General features: G+C 40.7%; 1 protein-coding gene across 1 annotated transcript in view; it reads left to right on the forward strand.

The window, feature by feature from the left end:
• The window catches only part of LOC109068457 (CXADR-like membrane protein), an 86,678-nt gene that overhangs the window by 65,950 nt on the left and 6,193 nt on the right, over positions 1 to 14,535 (forward strand). The window contains exons 3-6 of the mRNA XM_042743459.1: positions 708 to 903; positions 4,309 to 4,476; positions 7,318 to 7,440; positions 13,580 to 13,721. Of these exons, the coding sequence (XP_042599393.1) occupies positions 708 to 903; positions 4,309 to 4,476; positions 7,318 to 7,440; positions 13,580 to 13,721 (629 nt within the window). The remainder of the gene's footprint in view (positions 1 to 707; positions 904 to 4,308; positions 4,477 to 7,317; positions 7,441 to 13,579; positions 13,722 to 14,535) is intronic.

Genomic DNA, 14,535 nt, shown 5'->3' on the forward strand with positions numbered 1-14,535 from the left:
GCCTCATTAGCGGCAGTTTCTATAGGCCGCTATATGTAAGCAGTTTGCTACATTGGAACAGTTAACAGGTCTGTGAATACTCCAGATCAAGTTGAATGCAATCTTAGTTAGTAACTGTAGTAAACTGATTACATGTAATCTGGATTATGTAATCACATTCCAAAAAATACTATGAGTTTGTAATGTGTTTTCAGCATGTTGCTGTGTCGCATTTTGTGCATTCTGCCTGGGTTTTAGGGGGGTTGGATATTAGACATTTTTGTGTGTTTCTTAGGTATCCTGAGTGTTGTGCATGTTGATATGTGGCTACTACAGTTGCTAGGTCATTGTTAGTTGGGTTGTAATTTTGATCTGATTGGTTTAGCTTGTTGATATGTGGCTGCTAGTGTTGCTAGGTCATTGCTATGATGTTTTAGGTTGCTATCAATGAGTTGCTATGCATTTCTGAGGTGTTTTTAGTATGATGTTGTGGTTGGTTTTTTAGGTGGTTGTTTGTTGGCCAAGTCCAAACTCACTCATTTGTTTTTTTTTGTTTTTTTTACAGTTTTTCCACTGGAACTTTGTGGAGAGATCAGTGTTTCATCAGCGAGCGATGCATCTTTTTTTACTGGGTGTATTTGTATCCCGCTCGGGCTATTTTAGTTGTCTGATTCCACTGATTTTTTTTCATCTATATTTATACGAAAGCTCTGTCTCTCTCATTTCAGATCATCACATTCTTCAACAACGAGGTCTACACTAACGACAACCACGCCAGTCGTCTGTCCTTTGCGGGCGACTACCTGAACGGAGACGCCTCTCTCCTGATCAGCGATCTGCAGCTGACCGACTCTGGAGAATACCACTGTAAGGTCAAGACTGGCGGCAAATACCACTGGAGCCAAGTCAACCTCATTGTGCTGGGTAAGACTCATCTTCCTGGAATCAGCGTCCAGTCGTTTCCTCCATCAGCCAGCTTCACTGTGATTCGATTTGATCATTCAGATTACAAAATTTGGCCATTGTTGACATTATCTAGAAATATGATTGGTTGCATTCGCTGGCCAGACATTCTCAGCTCTGGTGATGTTTGCTTCACTTTAGATGGTAAATGGAGACAATGTTAATTTGAAATGGTGGGATGAGGGAACATTGATTGAGCTCTATCTCTTAAAAACAGAAGAGACAGATTTAGGAGCTTATGTGATTTCTCTTCTTCTAGCAAAACAGTTTACTGTCATCCCAAATGAGGTTCAGATGAGCTTCTTATGATTTGATATTTTGCTATGTCTGGTTTCCATTATTAAACCGCAGGGTTTCCAAGCCGTCATTCAAGCGCAGTATCTCTGACACCAGCTCTCAGCCAAGAGAAGAACTGGAAAGAAACATGTTTCTTTTTATTTAGCCTCATCTCTATTATATGCTCTTGGTGCATAGTTCCTATTTTCAAGGACTCGCAGCTTATGTCGAGCAGTTTGAAGTTGTATATCACGTCTTAATTTTATTTCCTAAGTCATTTTATTAACAGATAAGTACGCTAGCCACAGAGGGACAGGATATTGGCGAAAAGTTGAAAGGAAGAGAGAGAGAAATGGGAGGATGGATTGATGTAAATCCAGCCTCCACCCCAGAGTTTCTCTCATTTATTAACATATCACAGAAGATTAGCTCAATACTGCCTTCCCATAATCCCCCTTCTCCACTCCCTGTCTCTCTCGCTACTCTTCTTCCTCTTTCCTCTCTATAAGTAACTTTACCGAGAGCTAGTGTTGAGATTGTTTTTGTTTTATTGTTGTTTTTGGCATTTTTTTTGAATTTTTGTTTGGTTTTGTTGCACCAGTTGTTCTTAAATTCTTAATTTAATTAGACACACCAGAGGCTTACTAACTAGAGTTGGGGTACTTGGTCTTGGACTAAAATTATGAATGAACTCTGATTCGGACGCACTTAAGTGAACTTGACACTGAAAATTTGTAAAAAGTACATGAAACACATGAAAAATAAGTATCAACATAAAATTAAGAAAACAAGTCATTAATAAACTTCTCACACTCAAACTCAGTTGGTTAATGATTTGGACCCAAAACTACTAAATGGTTGCACCATTGGTTCTTAAGGCTGAATGTAGCTAAATGTAGGTTGTAAGTTATGCGTAGTCACACAATATGACGTTTACCTTCAGTGAGCAAACAGCAGCCTTGAAATCCATTCAGTTGTGAGTGAATTTCAGTTTATCCACATACTGTACCTAAACTAATAGTAAAACTAAGTACCCATTGAAAAACAATACTTAATCAGGAAATAGTTTTACATGTATACGTCTGTAAGGAGCAATACATACTATGGTGCAACCAGCCCCAGTTAATTATACAAGTCTCACAGGCATTAATCGTTAGGCTGTGGGTGGTAAAATGTTGTGGTTTTTTTTAATATTTTGTGTGAAAATGTTATCTCTATAATCTGTTTTTTTTTTTTGATTTTTTGTGTATGAGATATATTTTAATGGGTATTTTTTAATGTAGTCCATATGCATGTCCACTGATTTTCAATATGGAGCTGAAGTTGTGAAAAATCTTCTTTGCTGATTATTTTATGAGATAAGGACCGCATCCTACAAGAGTAAAGTTATTTTGGGTGCCAAACGGATTTGCAAAAATAATGACTGTTTCTAATCATACAGTCCACAGAAGCCATGCATTGTTATTTTACTGTTTTCTTGTGAATAACAAAACAAGGCAACATCACTTTATTAAATCATCCTGACCAGTGTTATTTTAGTATCACTGAGATACTGTTATAGATTTTTAAATTAGTTTACATTTTTGTATGTTCTGTTATTTTAGTATCACTGAGATACTGTTATGTTTTGTTTTATGTTATTGTGTTAAATTTTTTTTTTTTTTTTTTTTTTTAAATATGTCTACATAGTTTTTATTAATAGTTATTTCTGTTTTAGTTATTTTTATTTTTTTTTTTTTTTTTAAATATGTCTACATAGTTTTTATTAATAGTTTATTTTATTTAATATGTCTACATAGTTTTTATTAATAGTTATTTCTGTTTTAGTTATTTTAGAACATGAAGTTATTTAAGTTAAAGTGTATTTTATTTCAAGTAACACAGTTTTTAAGGATTTAGTTTTGTTTTAATTTTAGTTAACTAATATTCTTAATCCTGATACAGTTTCACCTAAATATTTTTCTGGGACACATAATTCTGAGACCACTTTTTGCATTTTTCTAATTTAATACAAAACTATTAATTGCAAATTACAATTTGATAAAAAAAAAAAAAAACACCCGCTTTTTGACCTTTATACTGTATTTTTGTGTTTTTAGATATGGTGTAATGTAAAATCTGATAAATTACTTAGTAAAATATTATATATTTGATTTATAAAAACTTTAAAAAAATGCACTGCACTCTATACATTGCAGTATATGGAGTGTTTCTGTTCAGGTGGCTAAAGCATATGCCCATTTATAAATAGATTTGCTCTGCTAGAACAAAAATCTGAGGATATATTGACTGTGAAACCTCCATATTTTTATGTCCATGCAGATAAAATAATGTTTTGGCAGTGGACCCAAGACAAACAAAAAGATACACTGAATTGGTTCCTGTGTCCTTTTGGTGTGTTTATAGAGAGGGTCAGTAGGGCTAAACGGGGCCACAGAGGTCTACAGGCTGTCTCTTAACTGCCATTCAGCCTCCAGAAAAATCCCTCTGGACAGGCCTGTCTAACTGACCCCAGAACAGTTTAGAGCAGTGCTGCGGTAAGCAGAATGCCAGCGGGACTGGTCTGAGGTCACTTGGTAACTGTTGTGAGGCAGTGAGATCTTTGATTTGGCTTCTGTGTTGATTCTGATGTGCTGTGGAAGGTCAGAGGGGAGTTCAAAGCAGTCAGCGCAAAGGACAACAAATCCTGACCCCTGCCTCCCCAAATGTCACAATTCAGATTGATTGCCTCTATGATATTGATTTCCCTCCAAAAACTGCCAGTGTGCTGTGTTTGCAAGTTTTAGTTTCATCTGAAATTTTGAAATACTGCTTCAACATCTCAAACTATATATTGTTTGACACTATATACACAAACAGCATACTAGCAAAAACAAAACAAACAAACAAAAAACTAACTCTTAATGTTAAATACATTTAAATAAAACCTGTAACTAAATGGTAGTTGGTTCGCAAACACACGGGTTGATCCTTGAAGTTTCACTGTTATGCCCATGAAAACGGCATTTAAGATTCCATTGTAAGCTGCTTTGGATATAAATATTAAGTGACTAATTAGTAAACTTGACATGAATATTTTCTCGTTCACAGTGAAGCCGTCTAAACCCCGCTGCTGGATGGAGGGCCGGCTTCTGGAGGGCAGTGATGTGAAACTGAGCTGTAAGTCTTCAGACGGATCCGACCCTATTCACTACAAATGGGAGAGAGTTCTGGATAAGGGCAAGAGCGTGGGAAAACTGCCTACCCTCGCACTCATCGGTGAGTCAAACACCCCAAAGCCTGGCAAGCGAGATTGGAGCGTATCATAACTTATTCTGGTCTGTACAGTTCCTTGCTGCTGACTGTCTCAAATAATAATCTTGAAAGATCTGATGCCATGAACTTCACACACTTTAGCAAATGCATTGAGTAGTTTTTGCAAAGAAGTGCTGATTGTTGCAGATTAAACCTGTGTGCTCTGAATCGCAGACGTTGCATGGCAAACAAACAATGAGATTAGAAGAGATCTCAACAGCTCTATTGATATTAGCCTCTATGCATTAGGGCTGTGCAGTATTATATCAGTAAATGCAGTACGATCGAAAGCACAAGCATAATCTACTCAGTCACACATGCCTTCAAACATATTTTGTAGATTCAGTTCTGTTCAAAGGTTTTGTTAGAAAAAAAAAAACTAATATTGTAAAATAATATTACAAATTTCAAATAAATATTTACATTTAGTCATTTTGCAGATGCTTTTATCCAAAGCGACTTACAACTGGGGTATACATAAAGCGATTCTTCTTAAAGAGGCAAACAGACACAGGAAGTGCTTGTAATATCAAGTTTTAGACGTTGTTCAAATAAGTAAAAGCTAGAAAGAGAAGGAATAAATAAAGATAAATGTATTTTTTTTTTTATGATGATGAAATCAAGTAGCTTCAGAAAAGATGAGTTTTCAGCTGTCTTTTGAAAATTGTCAGGGATTCCGCATTCCGGATAGGGCTGGGAAGATCATTCCACCAGCCAGGAATGGTGAACGAGAATGTTCTGGAAAGTGATTTTCAGCCTCTCTGTGATGGTACCACGAGGCGTCGCTCACTTGCGGATCTCAGACTTCTGGAGAGGATGTAGATTCGTAGTAGTGAATGGAAGTACAGTAGGCGGACACTGAGCCTGTGGCTGTTCTATATGCAAGCATCAATGTCTTGAACTTGATGCGAGCTGCAACCGGTAGCCAGTGCAAGGAGATAAAGAGAGGTGTAACATGGGCTCTTTTGGGCTCGTTGAAGAGCAGTCATGCCGCTTCATTCTGAATCATTTGTAGAGGTTTGATTGTGCTTGATGGAAGTCCAGCCAGAAGAGCATTGCTGTAGTCCAGCCTAGAAATGAAATGGGCCTGGACAAGAAGTTGTGCTGCATGCTCCGTTAGAAAGGGCCTGATCTTTCTGATGTTGTGCCACCATGCAAACCTGCAAGATCGAGCAGTCTTTGCAATGTGGTCTTTGAAGGTCAGCTAGTCATCAAAGGTCAAATAAATGTTTTCCACTTGAATATATCTGAAATTAAATTTATTCCTGTGATGCAAAACTGAATTTTCAGCATTGTTAATCCAGTCTTCGGTGTCACAAGATCCTTCAGAAATCATTCTAATATCATGATTTGCTGTTTAACAAACATTTCTCATTATTATAAATGTTAAAAATAATTGTGATATTCAGTATTTCATGGAAACACAATATTCTTATTATATTATATTATATTATATTATATTATATTATATTATATTATATTATATTATATTATATTATATTATATTATATTATATTATATTAATTTTAAGTTTTTTTGTAATTTTGTTGCGTTTTTTTTTCAGTTAAGTTATATTTATTGCATCGAGTTAAAATTAATTAAATGTTATTTTAATTCAGTTAAATTATTTGTTTCAGTTCAGGATTCTTTTATGAATGGGAATTCTTTTACAGTCACTTTGGATCAATTGAATGCATCCTTGCTGAATAAAAGTGTTAATTTCTTACTTTTTTCAATGTTTGAACCGTTGTTTCCCAGCTGAACTATATTATGAAATAAGCTTTTAATGTGATAAACTATGAAATTAGAATTACAAATTTCAGTTACACCACCCACGTCTAGAATGCATCATATGGACCTGGGGTAGGCTAAAAAATGACTAAACAATGTCTCAACTACATAATAAAATACAGCAAAAGAAGATTTAACTGCCTTTGGCAGTTATTACATTAGAATTCAATCTCATTGGGTTCTGCTTGGGAAAACAAAACAACAAAAGTGCAAGAGCTACACAAATTCAAATTTAATATGGCTTTGCAGATGGGACAGAGTAATGCACTGATTAAGAGCGATTTCTCCTGCTGACACCAGATCATCAGAGCTGCATATTGTTTTACAATCTATTTAGCCGTTTGCAGTCAGTGCTGCAGACCTTCACCCAAACTCAACGATTAACCAGCCTCATCAATGACCACCTGCTCACTCTAATCAGCTTTCTTTGGCTGATAAACACTCCACCGCCCCAGAATTCACAGCAGACAGTGTATGAGAGAGAGGAATGATGGGACAGGAATGCAGGGATGAAAGAGGAGGCATTTGATCCTGGAAGAGTAAATGATCCCAGCATCTCGAATCGCTCCGGCTGACAAACGCTCCTCGGCTGAAAACACACGTGAGGTTCTCAGTTCTCAGGACACGAGCGCTTTCTCACCGGCTACAGGAAAACATTTACTGTTCATCTCATCCGCTGGAGTTCAGCAGAACCATGAATCACCTTGACACACTCAAACATTATTTCATTCGCTGCACTGGGCTTGCTCTCACTTCACTCCCCGATTGAAACACTCTGTTTGATTGGAGCCTGTAAAGCAGTGTGGTAAAGGAAGTAGTAAAAGATGGGTAACACTGCTAACGCTGTTTTGTAGCTTCAGGACTGGAGAGTAACAAATATCATAATCCTGCTTCATCAGCATTGTGTCCCAGTTTATTGATGAATTGCCAAAACGTCCACCTAATTACCTAATAGACTGTAGTTGTGTTTCAGCTCATATATGTACAGCAATATAAATTGCTTTCTATTTTCAGATCTGAAGAACCCAGAGATCGTGACCTTGAGGAACTTGACGCAGGACAGCTCTGGGGTCTATAAGTGCACTGCCAGCAACGATGTAGGAGAGGAGAACTGTATCATCGAGGTCACAATGCAATGTGAGTTCTGTTCTGAGGTCAGCCTCTGCCCCGGGCCGCAGACGGCTGTAATTAGTGTGGATGTTATGATACTCTGATCTCGGATCAGTCGGTGGTGGTGCTCTGAGCTTGGAGCTTCAGCCTCAGTGTGATGGATGGAGGCTGTTTCCACACTGCAGAGAGCTGCCTTTTATTATGGGTTTCATGGGTATGACACCAGTGTTTTGTCATACACAGCTCAAATGCTGGGTAGTTTTATTTTATTTGTGTTCATTTATTTCAAATGTGTCTTTAAAAATTATTTTAAAAAGGTAATTGTGACTTTTTATCTCAGAATAATTGCGACCTTCTTCTTTTTTTAATTTTTCTTTTTTTTGCAATTATGGGGCCTATTATAACGATCTAAGCGCATGGTCTAAAGCTCAAGGCGCAGGTGCACTTAGGGCGTGTCCGAATCCACTTTTGCTAGTTTAATGATGGAAAAACTGTCAGTGCATGGGTTGTCCCTATTCTCTTAATGAGTAATGGGTGTGTTTTGGGCATAACATGCAATAAATTAATCAGAGTCTCATCTCCCATTACCTTTAAGAGCCAGTTTTGCTCGCACCATGCTGGATTTGCTAGTTACACGGCGAAATTTCCAAGCGCAAAGACTGAGCACATCTTCAGAGAGGTAACGGAGCTGCTCATGCGCGAGCAAATAGGTAGCCTAATTCTGATATATGCAATGACTATCCATTATGGCATGTAGACATTTTTATATTTATGTAGCCTACACAATAATAATCTTTTACATTGTAATCCTTAATTTTGTTTATATTTGGTATGTGTGTGTAATAAGCGCACTAATAAGCGTGTTACAGCAGAGTAAGAGTGTACGCGTGTTGTGGACCTGTCTATAGGCACATATTACTAACGCGCTCTTTAAATAACAAAATAAATAAATAAATAACAAAATAAATAAATAAATAAATAAATAACAAATACAGTTAATTTCAGTTGCCTCAAAATAGCAATGCGCCAACAATACGCCTGAACACACCTCGTTTTCAGACCAGTACGCCCATGAGTGCACAAATGGGCGCAAATGCATTTGCTGAAATGAAAATGATAACTGCGTCGGGCTGAAACTTGTAAAAAACATTTGTGTCGCACCTTGCGCCGCATTGTGCCGGGTGTATGATAGGACCCTGTATCTTGCATTTCTGATTATATAGGCTGTCTCTCAATTTTGAGTTTATATCTTGCAATTCTGTTTTTCCCTCGTAATTGCAAGTTTATGTCTCACAAATTGAAACCTTTGTTTTTAGTAGTTTTGTTGTGTTTTTGAACTTTTTATTTCTATTTTAGTGAGAGCAACATTATTACTTATTTCAAGTAACAGAAGTTTTTATTATGGTTTTAGTAGTTAACTAAATGAATGATTTTTCCCCCTCAGAATTGCAAATTTTTCTGCCACAAAATAAAACAGGTAATTGCAGCTGTCCATCTCACAATTCAGACTTTTTTCTTTCTGCTGTTTTAATATTTGTGTATAAGTTTATGTTAATAAGTTTAATAAGTTTATAGTTTATTTTAATATAAACTGTGAGATATAATCTCAGAATTGCGAGAAATTGTTAGATTAAAAAATTGCAATTACCTTTTTATTTTATTTTTTCATTCCATGGAAGAAACAAGCTTCCATTTAAAAACTTTTTCATGTTCACTTTGCCTCCTTTCCTCTCTCTCTCTCTCTCTCTCTCTCTCTCTCTCTCTCTCTCTCACACACACACACACACACACACACACACACAACACACACTTTCATTGAGCACTGGGAACTAAAGAAAGCCAGAGTGTGGCTATTTGTCATCAGTCAAACAGTTGCTCAAACAGCCATCCTTCAGTGTTTGTCTGTAATAGTTTTGGAAGAGGGAGAAGAATTTAATGCTCACCAGAGGAAAAGATTGAGAGAGTTATATAAACATTTGACAACTATCCTGCACTTAGGCCTTGTGCTAGTCTTTCTCAACACAGGAAATGAAAAGAATTTATGTGAAAGAGGCATTTCGCAGTTGTGGCTGGCAAAGTTTAATTTTGGTCTGCCTAATTCAGTTTCACTCACAAGATATCTCATGAGAACACTAATAAAGTGTAACTACCATGTGGGCTCCCCTGCTAATATAACGTTTAAACAGTGAACAAATCAAAAGCTCTGTGTCAAACAAAAATAAATGTCTCTTAAAGATGCTCCCAGTAAATTTTATTTATGTAGTGCTGGTCGATATGACAGTGAACTTATACTGACACCCAGCGGCATGAATTTAGAAGCTGAAGTTTTCAGATACTATGAGCTATTAGCAGTCAGGTATGGTTAATTTATTAATCAATAAAAATAACCAATGAGGCAACCTGCTCTATGTGAAAAAAAGTAACACTTTGTTATAAAGTCCCATGAATTGCATTAACAATATAGCAATTCTTTATTAATATTTGTTAATATTAGCAAATTATCAAATAATAACAACCGGGAAAAGTTTTACCAAAAATGATGTTATTAGTCTTATAATATGATATAATATAATATTATAATATAATATTATTGGGGTTTTCATGAGGAAATGATTTTGAAGTTTCTAATGAGATTAAAAATTATTTAATGCACCTTTAAGGGCTAATAATAGATGTTATATTTTGGGTAATATTTTTAAGTACAGCATTGCATGTCAAACAGATGTTATTTGTTGTTTACTTCAAATACATATTTTGAGTGCCAAGCTGGTGTACAAATGATTTATATCCTTGTGCATTGATGTAAAACAAACAATTACATTTGAATAAAATTAAACATGGCTTGTAGACATTCAGTTCCCTTTCAGTCGGTCACTCTCGACGCCACGTCGGTGACCGACGAAAATGGGATATCGCTTCGATAGACCGATCTACTTCGAGTGTAAACTAAACGAGCCAATGCACATTGGCATGCAATTATTGCATCCAGCTGCCGCTGATCACAGCGTGAGTATAATAAGGCAGCAGATGCAATGCATACCAGCTTTTCGCTTCGGAGCCGAGCGTTAGTATCGTTCTGCTCAACTGTGTCTGCTGTGAACTACGAGTTCAGCACGCTCTCGGAAGCTTCGTGTGTTGGCGAGACGGCGCTTCAGCGGTGGTCGTTCCAGCGTCGAGTGGATTGCACACTTCAGGCTGCACTACCCCCAATTCCCCTGTGCGCCTCAGCACTAAAAGAGCATTTTCTAAAGAGCAAATTTCTCTAAAAGAGCTTCATGGGTGCGTCTTTGTAAAGACGACGGATCGTCCTTATAAGGATGCCGTTTCACCCGTGCGTTTCTGGGTGAGGTCGTTACCTGGCAACGGGTGATGGTCACGATTGCTGCCTCACGTGTCTGGGCAAACATGCTGAGATAGCTTTCATGGATGGGTCATCTTCTCTCTGCGGGAAGATGACCATCTCGGAGCTGCGAACCAGGCTCTGCTTCCTTCAAAAAAGGGGGCGGAGTCCCGTTGCCGCTGCCGCGATTTGGGGCTCGTTCTGGCGGCCGACAGACGAAAACCATTTCCAGCAGTAGCACGGGCGGTTTGAGGATTATAGTGGTGGCAAACCCCGCAGAGAACCAACCCTCTGGGGACCATCACTCCTCTTGCATCTCCGATCCAGAGGAGTAACCCACGGAACGCGCTGGGCCCTCTTCAAAGAGCGTACCATTGGTATCCAGTGGGCCTCCCCCTGACCAGATGTCGATCTCAGCATCGGAGGGAGAGCTGTCAGATGAAGATTCAGCTGTGCTGCTGCTCTCTGGGACTGTGGCGGAGCCTGAATTGGATCCGGAGATGACAGCTATGCTTTCCCGGGCCGCCGAGAGGGTAGGGCTCGAGTGGAAATCTCCACCGCGTCCCGAGCCCTCGAGGCAGGATGATTGGTTTCTCAAGGTGGCGCGCGCGCTGGTTTTCAGCGCCCCACCCTGGTGCCTTTCTTCCCGGAAGTGCATGACGAGCTCACTAGGTCGTGGATGGCACCTTTTACTGCCAGAAACTGGCTGGTGGGCTCCTCCTCCCTCACCACCCTCGATGGCAGTGCAGCGAAGGGGTATTCGGTGATTCCCCCAGTGGAGCGGGCGGGAGCGATGCAGCGTGCAAGTGTGTCCTAAGTCTGCCTCCTGCTGGCGGGGAGACCCGGTGCTTCCTTCCCGGGCCTATAGGCATTCGTCTGGTCTAACCGGCGGTGCCTATATGGCTTGCGGGGAAGCTGCTTCTGCCTTACACGCTGTGGCGTTACTGCAGCTGCACCAGGCCAAGGCACTGAAGGACCTGCACGAGGGTGGTTATGATCCAGAAGTTCTGAAAACTCAGAACTGCCACTGGCCTTGCACTCCGAGCCAGCAAGTGGCGCCGTAGAGCTGGGTATAGGCAGGCCGCCCCACCCGTCCTGGCCCCCCTCAAACCTGGCGGTGAGCGGAAGAGCAAGAGGCCCCGGGACGGGTGGCCCAGAGAGAGGTAGCCGCTTTCTGGGGGATGGTGAAAGCACCTCTCCCTCCCCTGGAGGAGGGCCAGGGGAGAATCTGGAAATCTCGACGAGAGAGCGGTTTTCTCTGTCTCTGGGTCCCAGGAGGGCACGGAGAGTGCGGCGGACGGCCAAACACCGGACCTCACTCATCCTCCTCCTTCGCCAGATGGCAGCAGCGGGCGGTCGAGAGCGTCAACAAAGGCCCTACTCACGCACCCTCTGCCAACCCGTGGAACCAGGTGAGCCCTGCACCCCACACTCGCACCACACTCGCACCACACTCAGGCCTGCTCACAAGCCGCCCGAGATGGGTCCCTGTGTTCCACCTCGCTGCCCCACTGCGGGTACAGCTGTGGTTCCGCTGGTCCCGCTTGTACGGTTTCTAAGCGCCTGGTCAGCGCTACCCAGCCTGTCTCGCTGGCTCCTGCGGACAATCAGCCTCGGCTATGCGATTCAGTTCGCCCGGCGTTCCCCCAAGTTCAGCGGTATCCGCTTCACTACAGTGAAAGCGTCCGATGCCCCTGTTCTGCGGGAAGAGATCGCAGTCTTACTGGCGAAAGACGCGATAGAGCCGGTCCCTCCAGCCGATATGAGGACGGGGTTTTACAGCCCCTACTTCATTGTACCCAAGAAAGGCGGTGGGTTACGACCGATTTTGGATCTGCGAGTTTTGATACCGGGCCCTTCATCGGCTACCGTTCAAGATGTTGATGCAGAAACGCATCTTCGAGTGCGTCCGTCCCCGAGATTGGTTTGCAGCGATCGACCTGAAGGACGCGTACTTTCATGTGTCGATCCTTCCGCGTTTCATGTATTGATCTTTCTTTGCGTTAGAAGTTTTGTGATGTTTGTGTTAGGTGGTGGGCTTATGGGTGTAAGTTTCTGCCCGTGTCTTTTTGGGCTGTCCCTGTGTGGCTCTTGTTCCCCTCAGAGAGCTGTCTATCTAGACGATTGGCTGATACTAACACAATCTCGGATTCAGTTGTGCAAGCACAGGGACCTGGGGCTCTGGCACCTCAGCCTGTTGGGCCTTCGGGTCAACTGGGAAAAGAGCAAACTCTTGCCAACGCAGAGGATCTCTTTTCTCGGTATGGAGTTGGATTCGGTCGAACAGACAGCACGCCTCACAGAGAAACGTGCGCGGTCGGTGCTAGCCTGCTTGAATACATTCAAGAGCAGGACAGCGGTCCCCACTGAAACTCTTTCAGAGGCTCCTGGGGCATATGGCGGCCGCAGCGGCACTTACACCGCTCGGCCCTGTTACATATGAGACCGCTCCAGCACTGGCTTTTATGGCCGAGTCCCAAGGTGGGCGTGGAAGCGCGCGCCACTCACCGGGACCAAGTTACACCGGCCTGTCGCCAAACCTTCACCCCGTGGTCAGATCTTGCATTTCTCAGGGCAGGGGTGCCCCTAGAGCAGATCTCCAGGCATGCTGTGGTTTACACGGATGCCTCCACCACCGGCTGGGGGGCCACGTACAATGAGCATGCAGTCTCAGGGGTTTGGACGGGCCCGCAGATTTTCACTTGTGGCTTTTGCACCCTACTGTAAATAACTATAATTATTTAATTTAGTATTTTACGTGTCCTCATGTGAAGATGTGATGTGATGTGATGTAATGAGGCGTGACAGATGTTCTGCTGTGTGCAGATGTGCGGGGCATGGGTGTGGTGGCTGGAGCCGTGGTTGGTGTTTTATTCGGTGTTTTGCTCCTCATTCTCATCATCTGGCTGGTCTTCCGCAAGAAAGAGAAGAAGAAATATGAGGAGGAGGAGACGCCTAATGAGATCAGGTGAGATCTCAGTATTGATTGTGTTTTTATAGATCCACTTTAACTCTTTATATTCCTGCAGCAGAGACTGTGACAGTGTTTTTGGGTTCAGGACTGTACACTCCTCATGTTTTCTTCAGGACGTTCTGCATAATACATCAGACAGCTGTTTTTTAGGTCTATAGTGACAGACTTGTACTGTTTGTGTTCACATCAACAATGCAGCCACAAACCACGACTGTACAGTATCTCTGAATTATGCACAGACAAACATACGGGGAGCGTTCCTGTGCACGTTGAGTGTTATGCCAGAATAGGATCTCTCGCTATGTTCAGTTGTGGAGTATTATCCCAGTTTAGCATGTTTAGCACATTTATTTTTGTAATACTGGAGTAACCTTGTTATAAGCAAGCTCCCTGCAACCTTAATCGTTGATGTCTAACATGCAGTATACCAAATTTGTTTAGTTGATACCAATACAACTAAAATGTAATTATTTTCATTATAAAGAAAACTAAAATGCTATTTCTAATTCTTTCCTTTATTATAAAAATATATAATAAAGATACAGAGCAAACAGTGCCTAAAGTTGTCCTATTAGAGTTAAAGTAAACATTTATAAAAAAAATGAAATCAAAATTCTAAAATATTTAAATATAAAATAAAACTACAGATACTATATAAAGAAATAAAGACTTAATTTATTAATTTATTAAGTTAATTAGTCAGTTAGTTAGTTAGTTAGTTAGTTAGTTATAAATGTATGTAGACTACTTCTATTTATTTATTTATTTTATTGCTGTCAAACGATTAGTTTTTGTTTACATAATATAT

Source organism: Cyprinus carpio, chromosome B18, assembly GCF_018340385.1.
Source record: "Cyprinus carpio isolate SPL01 chromosome B18, ASM1834038v1, whole genome shotgun sequence".
Lineage (NCBI taxonomy): Eukaryota > Metazoa > Chordata > Actinopteri > Cypriniformes > Cyprinidae > Cyprinus > Cyprinus carpio.